The 15949-nt window shown below is 35.4% G+C and overlaps 1 protein-coding gene, 1 long non-coding RNA gene and 1 other non-coding gene across 4 annotated transcripts; 2 read left to right on the top strand and 1 right to left on the bottom strand.

Moving 5' to 3' along the window:
• Nucleotides 1–2055: 2055 nt before the first annotated feature.
• LOC147928304 (uncharacterized) lies at nucleotides 2056–3339 on the top strand. Of its 2 annotated transcripts, XR_015579262.1 has the most exons (4): nucleotides 2056–2375; nucleotides 2486–2596; nucleotides 2816–2958; nucleotides 3035–3339. It is a non-coding gene; the product is annotated as an uncharacterized LOC147928304 (long non-coding RNA). The 2 variants fall into 2 exon arrangements; XR_015579261.1 differs by having other exon boundaries at nucleotides 2056–2596.
• A 5559-nt stretch (nucleotides 3340–8898) lies between these two features.
• LOC147928302 (uncharacterized) lies at nucleotides 8899–11545 on the top strand. Its single transcript, XM_087486088.1, has 5 exons — nucleotides 8899–9604; nucleotides 9686–10309; nucleotides 10464–10603; nucleotides 10826–11105; nucleotides 11226–11545. The coding sequence occupies exons 1-5, from the start codon at nucleotides 8899–8901 to the stop codon at nucleotides 11543–11545; spliced, it is 2070 nt and encodes a 689-aa protein (XP_087342214.1).
• On the bottom strand, nucleotides 9418–9524 carry LOC147928303 (small nucleolar RNA R71). The gene has a single exon (XR_015581046.1). It is a non-coding gene; the product is annotated as a small nucleolar RNA R71 (small nucleolar RNA).
• Nucleotides 11546–15949: the final 4404 nt, after the last annotated feature.

Here is a 15949-nt window from a genome sequence, read left to right as displayed (position 1 = left end):
GTCCTTATCTTGTATATATATAAGAAACAAATCTTCTTAATGAAACTAGGTAATTAGTCCACGCAATGCGTTGTTTTATATATAATAGTTTTGATTATATTTCTTAAATTTTCTTAAACTAAAATATTGTTTTACTAATGTATAATCTCAAAAAAATTATACTAATGTATGAATCTAAAAAAAAATTATAGCAATTTCTCAAAATAACACTCCTGTCAACATTTTTTTGGTATGGTTATTTATTATACAAAATTTAAAATATATAAACTTTTCTATAAATCAAAAATTAACCAATACTACAAAAAATTATTACAAATTGATTAGCTATATTAATATAAATAATAATATATAAATTTAAACATTTTCCTAATATGAGAGAATTTATGTTTATGATCATGTTTTATAGAGGTTAAACATTGATTTAAAGATTTTTCTTAATGACATTGTAAACATAAGACTGTAGTATAGTAAAATTGAATCAAATAAAATTATCAAAAAAATTAATAACTACGTATAAAATTGTTGTATATAGAATATTCCTCATTTCAAAGTTTAAAGCAATTAAAATAATTTAAAAATATTATAATTTTACCAAAAGTTTTTTTTCCTGAAAGATAAATATATTAGTTGGAGGAATGAATGTAAAATTATTGGGTAGGAGTTACATTTGAGTTAAATGTAGAGTTAAATGGAGTTAAATGCCTTTAAAAGTGGGTTAATTATAAATAAATATTTTAATTTATTTTTTACTTAAAAGAAAAGGAATACCAAGTGGCTCAATCAAAATTTAAACTTACACTTTTTGATTGTTTTGTTGATATAAACTCAACATTCACACATAATATTCCAAATTGAAAATATTACTTTTGAAGTGACAAACTAAATTAGTTTTTTTTTTTAAATTATATGAACTTCAATCTAAAGATTTTTTAAAACCCCAAGAATAACTTCAATCCTTTTGTTTTTTTTTCACTCATCAATTTAATTTATAGTGCTAGATTTCATACTAATGGTTTCATCTTTAGAGGATTTAGTTAAATGGTATTTTAATAATTATATTATTTTCTATATTTTACTTTTTTCATTTTGCTTAAATCAAGAAAATTAATTTTTTTATATAATTAAGTTCTTTTTGTTTTCAAAAACCTCAAATCTTAAATAATATAAATATTATATTGATATTTACATATTTATCTATTGGATCACAAAACAAAATAGACTTTATAAATGGATAATTATATTGATCATTCTAAATTATTAAAAATGATACATGAATATGTGAAATAACCAGAGTAAATAATAGAGAATTAGAGATGGATCTTTTCAACTTCATGACCTTATTATGCGGTGAATATTGTATGAATATGAAAAATAATGACTTATAAGATGCTAATCTAAAATAGATAATGAATATAAACCTTTTAAAACAGATTCTCAAATAAACTTGATTTTTTGTTAAAACCAACATATGTGAATTTAAATTTAGCTATGGAAATTTTAAAAATAAATATAAATAGATTAGAAAGGCAAGAAATATAAAAGTAATATTTTATTTTATATAAATAAAATAAAAATTGAAAATAATGTTAATTATATATAATACTTTCTAGATTAAAATATAGAATCAAATTCTTACAACACATTTTAGATATAACAATATTTGATATTGGTGAGAGAAGAGGAAATATTTTAATAATTGAAATAATAAGAATCTTTAAAGTTTTTAAAAAGATCACAAAATAATGAGATGATATTTTACCTGTGTAGCACAGAATTAATGACATTTTAATTTTCTATTTATATCAACTCAAATATGTCCTGCCATATAACCCATCATATGATATATTAATTCATATATATTATTAAAATTGAAATTTTTTGAATAATTTTTATTATTTTAGAAATGGAAGTACTTATAAAATTTGAACTTCTTATAAAGTTTAAATATTATTCATACCTTAAACATTTTATAAAAAGATAAATGTTTTAATAATTGAAATATTAATAATCTTTGAATTTTTTAAAAAGTTATACACCAAGGGTGTGTCGATCGACACCAGCTTTTCTGGTTCGACCAGATTGTTTTAATTCGCGGTTTTGGGTTGGTTTGGGTTAATTGGTTTGTCTAAACCGAGTATATAAAGGGTGAGGAAACTCAGGTCGAGGGATTTGGGATGTTTTGTCGCCGTTTGCAAAAGAAAAGAGAGAAAAGAGAGAAAAGAGAGAGTTTGTGTTCTTTAGATATTTTGACTTGTTCTTGGAGGTGTGTGGTGAGATCTGTTGCTGTGGAAGGGAGGATTGCTCCTTGGAACGAAGGAGAAGCTTCCTAAGGAGTTGTTTCCACTGTTTCTCAACCCAATCTTCTTGCAAAAGAGGTGAGTGCATGACCATGGCTTATTTAAGTCTGAGAATCCTTTGTTTGCTTGATTTGTTGTGTTTTGTGGTGTTGTTCTTGTTTGTGGTGGTTGTGTTATGGTTCTTATAGGTTCATGAAACTTTTGAGTGAGTTTGGGACGGATTGGAGATGATTGGAAACGGAGATTCGTTGATCGACTTCAATGATTTTATAGTAAACGGAGGTTCATGAAGCTTTTGAGTGAGTTTGGAACTCACATCTCTAAGATTCTATGAGATTTTATAGTAAACTTTGGATGATTTTAAAATATTTTATAACACAAAAAAAATCTATGTCAAAATATTTATTAAATTCTGAGGAAGACGATAACTTTATCGCCACCACCACACATTCTAGTAACATATTCACCAAGTAACATTTTCGATTGTTGAGATGTGAGTTCTTGATTAAAATTTGCAGGATGGGAAAGAATGGTTCTGCAAATCCTATATCTTGGTCCCTCGAATCTCTTGGAACCAAACGCAAGCTTCACAAAAACGTCGCAAAAGCTGATCGTTTCTCCCATTGTAAAGACTTTGGTCTTTTGCAAAGTCCCTGAGAAGGTTCCTTATCTATCTGTTTAAATCTTTTTTGGTCCAAACGGGGTTTGTTTTGATGTGATCATCGCAAATGATTCAGGTAAGGGATTGGATGATGAGATAGCCCGTGACTGGAGATTTAAAAGGATTATCCCATGTCATTTCGAAGCTCCAATAAAAACGCAGGAAGATCAGAGTTTCTAGCTGCGTTTGGGTTCCTAGACGATCTTCTAGGGGAAAGATATGTAACTCGTCCTTCACTCTCTCTACTCTTCACTTCGCTAATGGGAAAAGCAGAGAGCTATTTTCGTTAGAGTTGTTGTCGGACTTAATTTTTTATGGATAATTTTTTTTTTTGTGAAATCCTTTAAAATCATACCTCAAAAAAAGTAGGATTTTGTTACTCATATTTGTCAACTAAAAAAACAAAAAAAGTCTTGTAGAATCATTCAAAGTAGCATTTTTTAAAAAGTTGTGATATTTTGAATAACACTAGATTTCAAATAAGTTTTATAAATTCATGATTGAATAACAAAAATTTTTAAATTATTTTAAATGATATTGCATAAATTTCAAGTTGAATAACACTGGATTTTAAAAGATTTTTTAGAATCATCAATTGAATAACAATTGATTTTAAGAATACTCTAAAATCTTCTAAAATATAAGTTGAATAGTAAAATGTTTGCTAAAATTTTCAAATAATTATTCCAAAATTTGATTTATAAATATAGAGATGGTATAAGATAGGTTACTATTGCATAAAATGATTTCCCTAACTACTTAAATAGCAAATATTCCTTACTTTTACCATCTCTTTCACCACAAATACCCCTTTGAATACTTATTTTTTATTTAGTTAGTTGTAATTATCCCAAAAAAACTATTTAATTGTTTTCAAAAATATCCAAAATTTTCAAAGTACCCGTTCCAAAGTAACTGATTACATGTCGAATAGTCAACCTTTTAAAAATATATATTATTTGTATAGACAACACAATACACAACGACCCATTAACCATTGAGACTCATAATATTTTCTAAGTACTATCTCGGCAATAAACATGTTCCTGTATCGTATCCATTTTTATATTTTGGAAATTGAAATTAAATTAAATTATCCAAATTTTATTATTTCATCTTGTTTTTTGATTTGAAATAGTTTAGATAATTACTTTTATTGTTTGAATTACTCGTTCCCGTTTGTTACACGTTTTTTTTATAAGATCATATTTTCTTTTATATAAATGACATCATTTACATGTTATTAAAAAAAATGTGTTCTAAAATTTTCAAATAATTATTGCAAAGTAGAGATTTTGTTCTATAAAAATAGATATGGTATAAGATAAGACAATATTTCATGTATTTTTGCTATTGCATAAAATGATTTCCCTAATAATCATAACTACTTAGATAGCAAATATTCCTTACTTTTACCTTCTCTTTCACCACAAATATCTCCTTGAATACTTTATGAAATAGTAGACCGTCCCAAAGTAAGTGATTACATTTCGCATAGTCAACCTTTTAATTTTTTTTTTGTATAGACAACACAATACTCAAGGACTTTTAATGTCTTAGGTACTATCTCGGCATACAACATGTTCATATATCGTATATCCATTTTTTATATTTGAAAGTTAAAATTAAATTTAATTATCCAAATTTTATGATCTCATCTTGTGTTCTTTTTTTACTTAGAAATAGTTTAGATAATTATTTTTATTGTTTGAATTACCCGTTCCCGTTTGTTACACGTTCTTTTCTATATTTTTTTTATTTAAATGACATCATTTACATGTTATTAAAAAAAAAATAATGTTTCCTAATATTTTGAAATAATTATTTCAAAGTAGAGATTTTGTTCTATAAATATAGAGAGATGGTGTAATAAAGAGCAATATTTCATGTACAATTACTATTGCATCAATTCATTTCCCTAATAATCATAACTACTTAGGTAGCAAATATTCCTTACTTTTACCATTTTTTTCACCACAAATATCTTGTTGAATACTTACTTTTTATTTACTTAGTTGAAATTATCAAAAAAAAAAAACTTAATTGTTTTCAAAAATATCCAAACTTTTCAAAGTACCTCTTCCAAAATAAATGATTACATGCCGCATAGTCAACTTTTAAAAATATATATATTTTTGTATAGATAACACAATACACAACAACACATTAACTGTAACATCCGTGAACCAAATAGTGGGATTTGGGTATGGTTGTCGATCGACACTAGGGGTGTGTCGATCGACACTAGGGGTGTGTCGATCGACACTAGGGGTGTGTCGAGTGTCGATCGACACTAGCTTTTCTGGTTCGGTCAGATTGATTTAAAGTGTCAGATTTGGGTTGGTTTGGTTAAATGGAAGCCCAAACCGACATATTTAAAGAGGAGGTCGACTCAGGATTTTTGGAGGTCGACATATTATCAACTGGTTCGAGATGACTACTTCGGAGCAACATTTGGGGGATGAAACAGAGTCCGATTTGGCTGAAATTTTGTGGGGACTTTTGTGGTGCTATAAGCTTCATATCCAACGGTAGAATTGTGAAATTAACGGTTGGTTTGTGTTTTAGTCAAGTGTTTATATTATGGTCTGGTATAGACGGTTTTGTGGTAAGGTTTGGGTGTCGGGCGACACCAGCATGTTGTTGTGTGTTTGGGTTATAGGAAGATAGTGAAACGACCTGAACGTTTTTTTTTTAAATAATAAATAATAAATAATAATAATAAACTACAACTAGTGGTTCCATACCCACTAGCCACCTAACCACAAGCACAACCAACAGCGGAAATAACAGATACCAAAAATCCAAACAATAATCCAATAACTAATAGCCAATAATCAAATATAACAATACTCCAATATCAAACAACAGGAAACAAGGAACCAGCAACCTAGCAAGTTCTAAAGACCCAAACTCTAGCAACCTAGCAATACCAGACAACATCCAATCGAGTCAATTGCAATGCATGAGTATTTTATAAACACTCAGTAAGGCAATTCTCCCATCTACTGGGCTATACACACAAGCAATAGAGATACTCTAACCATCAAGCAACAATCAACAAACAAACCAGGCTCTGCATCGACCGACACAAGGCTTGCATCGACCGACACCAACAAGGACAAGCATCGACCGACACAAGGTATGCATCGGTTGACACAAGGTTCACTTGCATCGACCGATGCTTCCACTTGCATCGATCGACGCATGCTCGACAATACGCGGAAACCCTAGTTGCATCGACCGACGCCTCCACATGGCATCGACCGATGCTCCTAGGTCAAGTCGCGCCGTCCTCGCACTGCATCGACCGACGCACATGTCGAGCATCGTTTTTCCCTGAAGCTTCTTGCCGGATCTCTGTTCCTGCAAACACAAGAATCGATCCCAAGCCACAAGAAAGCTTCCTAACACCTCATACAACATTCTAACAAGCCTAACAACACATAAAAAAACAGATCAGAGAATCTCCAGCTTAGATAAGCCATGGTCATGCACTTACCTTTGCCAAGAAGTTTCTGAACCTTAAACAATCAAGAACACGCTCCTAGGAAGCTCCTACAACGATCCCAGCTATAGACCTCTACAGGAAACGCTTCCAAACACCAGAAATCACCAAGAACACTCAAGAACACTTTTTCTCCCTTCTTTTCTCTCAAAAACGGCTGAACTCGCCGAATGAGACAAAAACACGACTTAAGGGTTTTCCCTAACCCAAAACGCAGCGTTTAACTTAAACTCGTCCGCAGAAAACAACCTTGCATCGACCGATGCAATCCCTAAACCGGGATTTCGGTTCGCGGATGTTACAGATAGCTGGAGTTAGGTTTGGATGAAAAGAGATTGACTGAAGTGATGTCCCAAGTTAAAAATTCATCGGTGATATGCATATATTTTACCATGTTTTACTATAGCTTATTTACACCTTTTGCATGGTTTACTAGCTAGTTTTGTCATTATTTTGTAATTTAAGCTCTGTTTATGCATTAGAGTAGGATTTGCATTGCATTTGCATTGTTTCATGTGTAAACAGGTGATTTGGACCCCAAGAAGCATGGAAATGAGCTGAAGAGGCATAGAGTGCAACCAGTGAAGCAGAAAAAGGTTGGAACAGAAGAAAACCAAGGTTCAGAGGCCACTTGACCACCACACTTGACCAGACACTCGACCGTGTGAGGAGATGGACTCGACCAGTGGAGAAACAGAAGAAGAAGGCACTCGACCATGCACTCGACCGAGCACATGTTCGAGCACTCCCAGCCGCCTAAGTGTTTTGACTGTTAGCTAATCTAGGGCTTCCCTCTTATCCTATAAATACTCCTTGTACTCTATTGTCGCCCACAAGTCAGAATTGGCAGAGAATAATATCTAATGCCACCTCAAACCTAGTTTTTATCCCTTTTTGGGGTTTATTTTATTTTTTTTGCATCATTAGCCACTTGTGTTCTTGTTTTTCCAGAATTTTCTTAGTTTGTAATCTTTATAACTTTTTGTGTGTTGAGAATATGGTTTTGGTACTTTGTATTAAATTAAAGTTCTCTCTTTTATCTATCTTATCATGTTAGTTTCATCATTTTTGAGTATTTCATCATCATGATTTGTTTATCTGAGTAGTGAGTTAGGGTTCTAGAGATGGATTAGGCTGGTTTAGGGTTATGGTTGTTTAGATTGATCAAGCTTGTTTGCTCATAGATCTCTTCTGGATTAGATGTCCTCTAAACTATTCTTAGACGGAGAGGTTAAGAACATATCTTAAGTTTCTTTGCATCATACCAATGTTTAGGTTGTTAGATAAAGCTAATACTAGAGATTATCATTTCTAGCCTAAGAGATTAGTTGTCTAGGGTGGTTTTTGACAAATAATTGTCTGGATCTGTAAAGTCTGTTTGTTCATGTCTTAGCTAGTGAGAACTAGGTCTAAGAGTGTCTAAACTTGATTACTTCTGTCATGAGAGTGGATTAGTAAGTTTTTAAGATCATTGTCTAGAGATAGCTCATGTTGATTGAGGTTTGTTGATCCGTTTAGATAGCCATAGCTTGAAGACCAACACATGAATCCATCTCTAGGAGCCTACTTTGTTTATTGATTGTCTGTTATTGCATATTATCCTGTTTCATTGCTTTTAAATCTGTTTAAGTTGTTAAAATTGCTTCTGTTCTTCATATTCCATCACTCGACCTAGCCACTCGACCACACACACGGTCGAGAGCTTGATCGAGCACCATCTTGGTTGCTTAGTTTACTCTCTGTTTCATTCCTATTTCATGTACTTTACATTCTGCTTATGTTCTGCATCTTTATAGTTTTCTTTCATTGCTTATATCTAGTTATTGCCACTGTTTAGTCTAGTTTCAGCTTTTTTTGTCTTTGTTTATCTTGCATTTAGTTTATGTTCTAAGTAGTTTACATTCTGAATTTCATAATTGTCATTAGGTTGTTAGTTCAAAACTCATAATCATACTTGGTTTAACTTGAATCACTGTTCACATCTTAAGTGCTTGCATAATCACCCTTTATGGATTGACATCTCTTATACTGCAACTACATAAGAGAATTGAAACCTCTTGCATACCACCTGATCATCATTGCATATGTTTGTTTGACTTTGCATCATTCATTCATACATTCATATCTCAATAAAAACCATGTTTCAATTGGCGATGTTGCCATTAGGGTGTTGATTTGATTCATTTAAGATTTACAAAGGTTCAAGAATAAGTTCTATCGCTAACTGCTCACCACTGTCTAGTTTCTTGTTTTGGTTGGTTGTTCTTGAGTTTCAGGTACTCACTCGAACCAGCACTCGATCGTGTGTCCATCGAGCCCGTGATCGAGCACCAACCCAGAAACCAGCTTGTTTCTTTGTTTCAGTCAGTCGACCAGCTGCTCGAGCCAGTGCTCGACCGAGTGTCAGTTCGAGCGTGTGATCGAGTCAGTTCATGCAGACAAGATACAAAGGAAACCAAAACCTCCAGAAGTACATTAATCATATAAACCGCTTGCCAAGAGACCTGAGGCAGCAGAAAACAAGAATATTTCAAGAACAGGAAGATCAGTTGCTGATGGATCCAGCAAACATCCAGAATCAAAGACCAAGGCATATAGGAGTTGGGTATGCTCCTAACATACACAACCAAAGAGCAAGCATAGTCCCACCAGCTGTGGCCAACAACAACTTTGAGATCAAGAGTGGTCTCATCACCATAATCCAGGCTAATAAATTTCATGGTTTACCAATGGAGGATCCATTGAACCATCTAGATGAGTTTGACAGACTTTGTGGTCTAACCAAGATCAATGGTGTTAGTGAAGATGGCTTCAAGCTCAGATTGTTTCCATTCTCTCTTGGAGACAAGGCTCATCTATGGGAGAAGACACTTCCAACTGGTGCTATTACTACATGGGATGGTTGTAAGAAAGCTTTTCTGGTCAAATTCTTCTCAAATGCTAGAACTGCAAGATTGAGGAATGAGATCTCAGGTTTTGCACATAAGAATAATGAGACCTTTTGTGAGGCTTGGGAGAGGTTCAAAGGCTATCAAACACAATGTCCACACCATGGGTTTAGTAATGAGTCATTGCTTAGCACTCTCTACAGAGGAGTATTCCCCAAGATCAAAATGTTATTTGATACAACTTCCAATGGTAACTTCCTCAAAAAACATGTAGATGAAGGCTAGGAACTAGTTGTGAACTTATCTCAATCTGATGGGAACTACAATGAAGACTATGATAGAGCTGTGAGGTTTGTTGATTCTGGTCAAGATGAGAAGTATAAGAAGGAATTGAAGGTTATTAATGACAAGTTAGATAGGATACTGCTCAGACAACAGAAGAATATACATTTTCTTGGTGAAGAAGACACTCCAGCTCAAGATGGGGAGAATGAGCTTGCTGAACTTTGCTTTGTGCAGAACCAAGGTAGTTTCAAAGGCTACAATCAGTTTAAGCCTAACAACCTATCATACAAAAGCACAAATGTAGCCAACCCTCAAGATCAGGTTTATCCACCTCCACCACCACAACAGCACAACACTTACATACCAAAGCAGCAACAACAAGGTTTCCAGGCTCCAATGTGTCCCCCACCAGGGTTTCAGACCAATCAAGCCCAGGAACCTGATTTAAGAGCATTGATGCAGCAGTTGTTGCTTTCAAAAGCTAGTCGACAGATCGAGACAACAAAGAAGTTTGTTGAGATAAATCAGAGACTTGATTCTAACTTTAATGATCTAAACATCAAGTTTGAGAGTTTAAACTCTAAAGAAAAGTTCATGGAGAGCAACCTAGCTTCAACTGCCTGGCAAAGCTATTCAAAATCCAAGGGAGTACACAGCCAAGACTATCCATGTCACTGAGGACAGTGAGGTTCAAGAGGGGGAGGATTTGTCACAAGTTTCAGCTCAGAATGAAGTAAGAAACACACTCGATAGTGTGCTCGACCAGACACACGATCGAGCACCCGATCTAGTGACTGATCGAGTTGCTGGTTGAGTGGAACCAGCTGAGTCTGATAAGCCTATCAGATACATCCCTCCACCATATAAATCACCTCTACCATTCCCCGGACGTTTCAAGGAACAAATGCTTAGGAAAATCAAGGAACAGCTTGAAAAGAAGGACTTGATGGCTATAAAACATGAGGTTACTGTTGAGAAGAAAGAAGAGGAGAGAGGGCCTGCTTTGGAACAATATGATCTATATCCTCTCTACAAAGGTATGCTACTTGACATATCCAAGCAGAAGGCTAAGAATCAAGCCAAGAGGGACCTAGAGGACATTGGAACAGCTGTGATTCCAACCAAACTTGAAGATCCAGGCTCATTAAATATACCATGTTCACTCAACTATATGCACTTCAACTAGTGCCTATGTGACTTTGGAGCTTCTGTTAGTGTTATGCCCTTCTCAATAGCGGAAAAGCTAGGATATGAAGAATTCAAGCCTAGTAACCTCTATATTAGCCTAGCTGATGGTTCAAACAAGGATGTGGTTGGCAAACTGGAGAACTTTCCAGTGAAGATAGGTATGGCCAGAATTCCCACTGATTTTATCATAATAGAGATGGACAAGGAACTTGAAGATCCAATCATTCTTGGGAGGCCATTTTTGGCAACAGCTGGGGCTATTATTGATGTGAAGAAAGGTTTAATCAGCCTAAACATTGATAAAAAGCTGATGATGAAGTTTGATATCAAAAACCCAGCAAATCAACCAACCATTGGAGGTCAACCATTTATGATTGAAGAGTAAACTGATTATGAAGTTTCAAGGGAAGTAGAGACTTTAAAAGCCAAGATTTCATCTCATGAGGAATATGTTCAAGACCTCAAAGGTTCAGTGAAAGAGTTGATTGATCTAGTGAAGAATCTTCAAGTGCAACTCAACAAGAAATCTTTGAAGAAAGCAAGACCAAGACTCAAGATCAAGAAGAAACAAAGTCAAAGTGTCAAGACTGTTTTGATCAAGAACAAGTTGTGTGGTGATCAAATTGAACCAGGGGGACCTCATCACCTCTCTGGATTCCAAACCAAGCCTGAAAAGGCACCAAAAGTCAATCTTAGTGACTATAAACAAGCTCACTAGGGAGGAAGCCCCTAAGGTATCTTTGTACATAAGATTATTTTCCTTGTAGTTTTAATGTTTTTCTTTCATGTTTGTGTTGGGAAGGCCTTATAAGAGTGCATAAGTGGGTTTAAGATGAATTGGACTTGTGGAGAAGGTGTTTGGGGCCACTCGACCAGGCCTTTTAGAAGCACTCAATCGAGCATCTTAGAAACCCAAGCCCACTCGATTCCAATGGCCACTTGCTCGATCGATCGGAGGGAAGAAGGAGTTTGAAATTCAAACTTGAGCACATGCTCGACCAGGTGGGGTCGAGTGGTGGCAAAAGTGAGCCAAAGATTCCAAATTCAAATTTGTACGCTCCACCCTTGTCTCTTTATCCCCTTAGCCTCTTTATAAACACCTAAACTCGATTCTAAGCTCCTCGCTCTCTCATTTGCATCAAAGTTTCAATATCTAGCTAGAAAATCTCTCTACTTTCATTGTCTTGCTCAAGGCTTAGTTCTTTTGTTTTCTGGGTTACTAACCTATTAATATTGAGCTTTGAGTTTATTTCTTTCTAGTCTTTTCTCAAAATGTCTTCCCAAGACAAGGAAACACCACAACAAGCTGCTATTCTCCGAGCTGCTGCCAAAAAAACTACTGAACACTTCAAGGGAATTCGTGATGCACCAGTTGTTTCAAGGTGAGAGGTTGGTGAAATCACTCAATCACCCACTCGAGCTGGCAGACGATCGAGTGCCAAATCGAGCAGGGTCGAGTGGCAAGACGAAGAAGAAAAACCAGCCTGTTGAGGAAGATTTGGAGAGAACTGAGAGTGATGAAGAGATGGAGGTTGACTATGAAGAACATAGGAGAAATATAGCAAGTGGAAAAAGGACAGTAGCTGATGTTCAACAAGAAGAAAGTGAAAGTGAAGATGAGGTAGATCCTGGTGTTGTAACACCAAGCCAGCTTTATGAAGCCTTCATGACCATGAACTTCCAAGGGACCAGATATCCTCACAAGGAGACCATGGAGAAGCTTGGTATTGCTGAAGATGTAGAGCTCCTCTTTGAAAATTGCAGCCTAAGCAAGTTCATGGGCATGAACATGGAAGGTAATAGAGAAGAAAGCTGTGAGTTCTTAGCCACCCTCCAAATGCATTAACTTTACAGATATGGTTGATCCAGAAAGAGGAGCTGGCTACATCACTTTCACCATCAAGGGCAAGAACTATGAGCTGTAACTCTTGGAGGTAGCATCACTTTATGGGCTTGAAACAAGAACTGAGTTCCAAATTTTCATACCAAAGGAAGAGCTTCACTCTCTATGGCAAACCATTGGTGAAGATAGGCCATACTACTATTCCAAGACCAAGAGCTCAAAGATTAGAAGTCTAGTCCTAAGGTACTTTCACAAGGCTCTAGCAAACACTCTAGGAAAGAGACTGGAAATTTGAATGAGGGAGAGCTCAAGGTAATAGACATGACACTTTATGGTGTCATGAACCAAACAAGAGATGGGGTTACAATTTGTGGAAGTAGAGTGCCAACAGACTTTGACATGGTCCTCATTGATCAAATGACCTACTACAAAAGTTGGGTCATCAAGTTCTACAAGAAGGGCTCAACTGGAGTTTTATGCATTGGAGGTATCATCACTCCAATCCTTGTAGCTGCCAATGTACCACTTCAATCTGAGAAGGCCAAGCCTAGGTTGATTGATGTGCCATACCTCACCACTGCCCTAATCTTAGCCAAAGAGAAGCACCAAGGGAGACACCTGTTCAACTTTGATCACCCAACAGTGGGAAAAGCTCAGTTTGTTCTGCCCAACCAAGAAGCAACAACCATAATAGATGGGCTTAACATTGATTTCTGGCCAGCAGTGAGCTACTGTTTTATGGAACAGCTCCATTTGGAGATAACCAAGCTAAAGATGTGGAGATGGCAGAAGGAGAGGAGCAGTTTTACTTTGAAGAATATGAGCCCTAGCCAAGAAACAGTAGAGGAGTGAGAGAGACAGCCAAGAGGGTGACACTTCTCCAAAAGTGGAACAAGTGGCATGGGAAGACCATCAATGCTTTGAAGAGTAAGGTGAAGAAGATGTCCAAGTCAATGAAGAGCATGAAAAAAGAGATTGCTGAGATGAAGAGTGGAAACTCATCCCCAGCACATTTTGAGCACTTGAGGAGGAGTAGCTCCACTAGAGCCATGCCTAGAGCTGAAAACACATTGGAACCGTCAAGAGCTTCATCATATGAGCCTATGCAGAGGAGAAGAGGCTCAACTCGCCCAGAACAACAGTTACTGAGGCACTTGACCAGTGCACTCGAACCAGCACACGATCGAGCACCTCCAATGCACTCGGCCGAGCACCTGCCTAAACCTCCATGTGGCTTTCAAGCTCAACCAGGTTATCCAAGCTACCCCTATGACCAAGCTTACCCTCCTTACTAGCCTCAATACTATGTGGATCATGCCTTTATGCAACACACCTACTATGGACAGTCAGGACAGTCATTCTACCCATCGCAGCATGCTCGACCAGGCCACTTGAACAGGCACTCGACTGGGCACCAGTCCGGGTGCATAGTCGAGCTGCCTCCCTCTCCACCAGAAGTTCAAATGGATGCTCAAGACACTGGATACGAATATGACAACATGAATGATGCTGTAGATGACTTATTCCACAACCCATGAGGTACCAACACCACCTATCTCTTTGTTTATACCATAGCATTTCATGTTTTGTTTAGTTTGGTTCTTAAATTCTCTTTCAAATTTTTATTACACAAGGGACTGTGTAATTTAAGTTTGGGGGAGGGTTTAAGACAGCATTTGACATTGTTTCCTATTTTCTTATTTCAAATTTTTAGCATAAACATGTTAGTACTTGCATTTCATCTAAGACATAAAAAAAACCTAAAAATTTGAAATTTTTTCACAAAATCTTTGTAAAAAAAACAGAGTGTTCATGTAGTTTGCATTGCATATTAGAATCTTGTTAGTATGTTTCATATAGAACTGTTTAATATATTGCATTAGGGATCTTGATGAGTTTAGCCTTGTTAACTTGTTTAAATTCACTAAACTAGGATCAATGCCCAAGTTAATAGTACTTTGATGCTAGTTGAGTGGTTAGAAACATAAGATTGAACCAGGTCTAGAATTCCTACATTGCATTCTGGTTTAAATTGAAGCATGTTATGATTTGATGTCATTTCCTACTTATAAGAACCTAATATTGACTTTTAGATACTATATACATATTTGGATCATCTTTCCCATTTTTACCACTCTTGTTGATCCAAGTAGCTGGTTTCATCATTAAATCAGTTTTCTTTACCCGTAACCAACTTTTTTTTCAAGTCATGTTTATTCTTGTGTGTGTGAGAGGCCTATTTTATTCTGTTAAATTGTTTATTCAGGTTCAAAGTCAGTTTCACAAGTCATATGCGACGGGTGGTGTTCATAAGTCAAATCTATAGATGATTTGCCTTCCACAGTTCATCTAATGACTCTATTTGCTAGCGGTGTTATGGCCCCTTCAGGTAGATGGCTCTGCTCTTTACTAGATTGGTCTATGTAACTCTTAAATTTACTAGATTGTGATTATAAGTTTGTCTTTTTTGATGATGGGTTTCTTTCAGGTGGTGTGTTATCATTATCATGTGAATATTTTGCTTTTATAGTTATTGCATTTTGCTTCTTTTGGATTTTTTGAAACAGATCTCTACAAAAAAACAACTCATCCATTCCCCGAAGGAGAGATGAAGCTTAACCGTACGTTGACGCCAAGACTTTATGATGTTTTCCAACAATTCGGCAAGTCAGGCAATAACAGTAAGTGAGACTGAGATTTATGGTTTTGTTGTTGCTTCAATTTTTCATAACTTTGTGTTTAAATGGTCCAACTGATTTGAATCATTCTTATTGTTTTGCAGGATTAAAGAGCCGTTTTAGAACCATGTCTTCTTCACAAAGCAAGCCTCAAGAAAATAATATGCATATTGTTTCAGACATCAGCAAGCTCTTTCCTCTATAGCTCCAGATTTTGCCTTCACTACAACGACAAAGAATGCAGCAGCAGCAACTGAAACAAGGAGCACGAAGATGGCCATGAAGCAATAACAACATCAACCATCAAGATAGAAGATTGATTTAGTACTACTACAATAGCCAGAGCAAGGGACAAACTTCAGTGTACATTAACTCATCATCAATCTCTTCAGCAACGTTTCTAGAAACATTCATTCATCGGTCTTAGGAGTCTAGAATCTTAAAATTTTAATGATTAAGCAATCTTATAAAGTAGAAATTCTCTAATGGAAGGCTGATTTTGTAAAAGTTGTAAATGGGTTGCTTTAATTAAAATAATATTAATTATATGATTAGTTTATTTTTGAGCAACTTGTATGAGTTGCTATAGTGGTCTTACCAA

Source organism: Camelina sativa, chromosome 14 (genome assembly GCF_030686135.1).
Source record: "Camelina sativa cultivar CO46 ecotype springtype chromosome 14, ASM3068613v1".
NCBI lineage: Eukaryota > Viridiplantae > Streptophyta > Magnoliopsida > Brassicales > Brassicaceae > Camelina > Camelina sativa.
The sequence above is the reverse complement of the archived record's forward strand: the minus strand, read 5'-3'. Positions and strand labels throughout refer to the sequence as shown.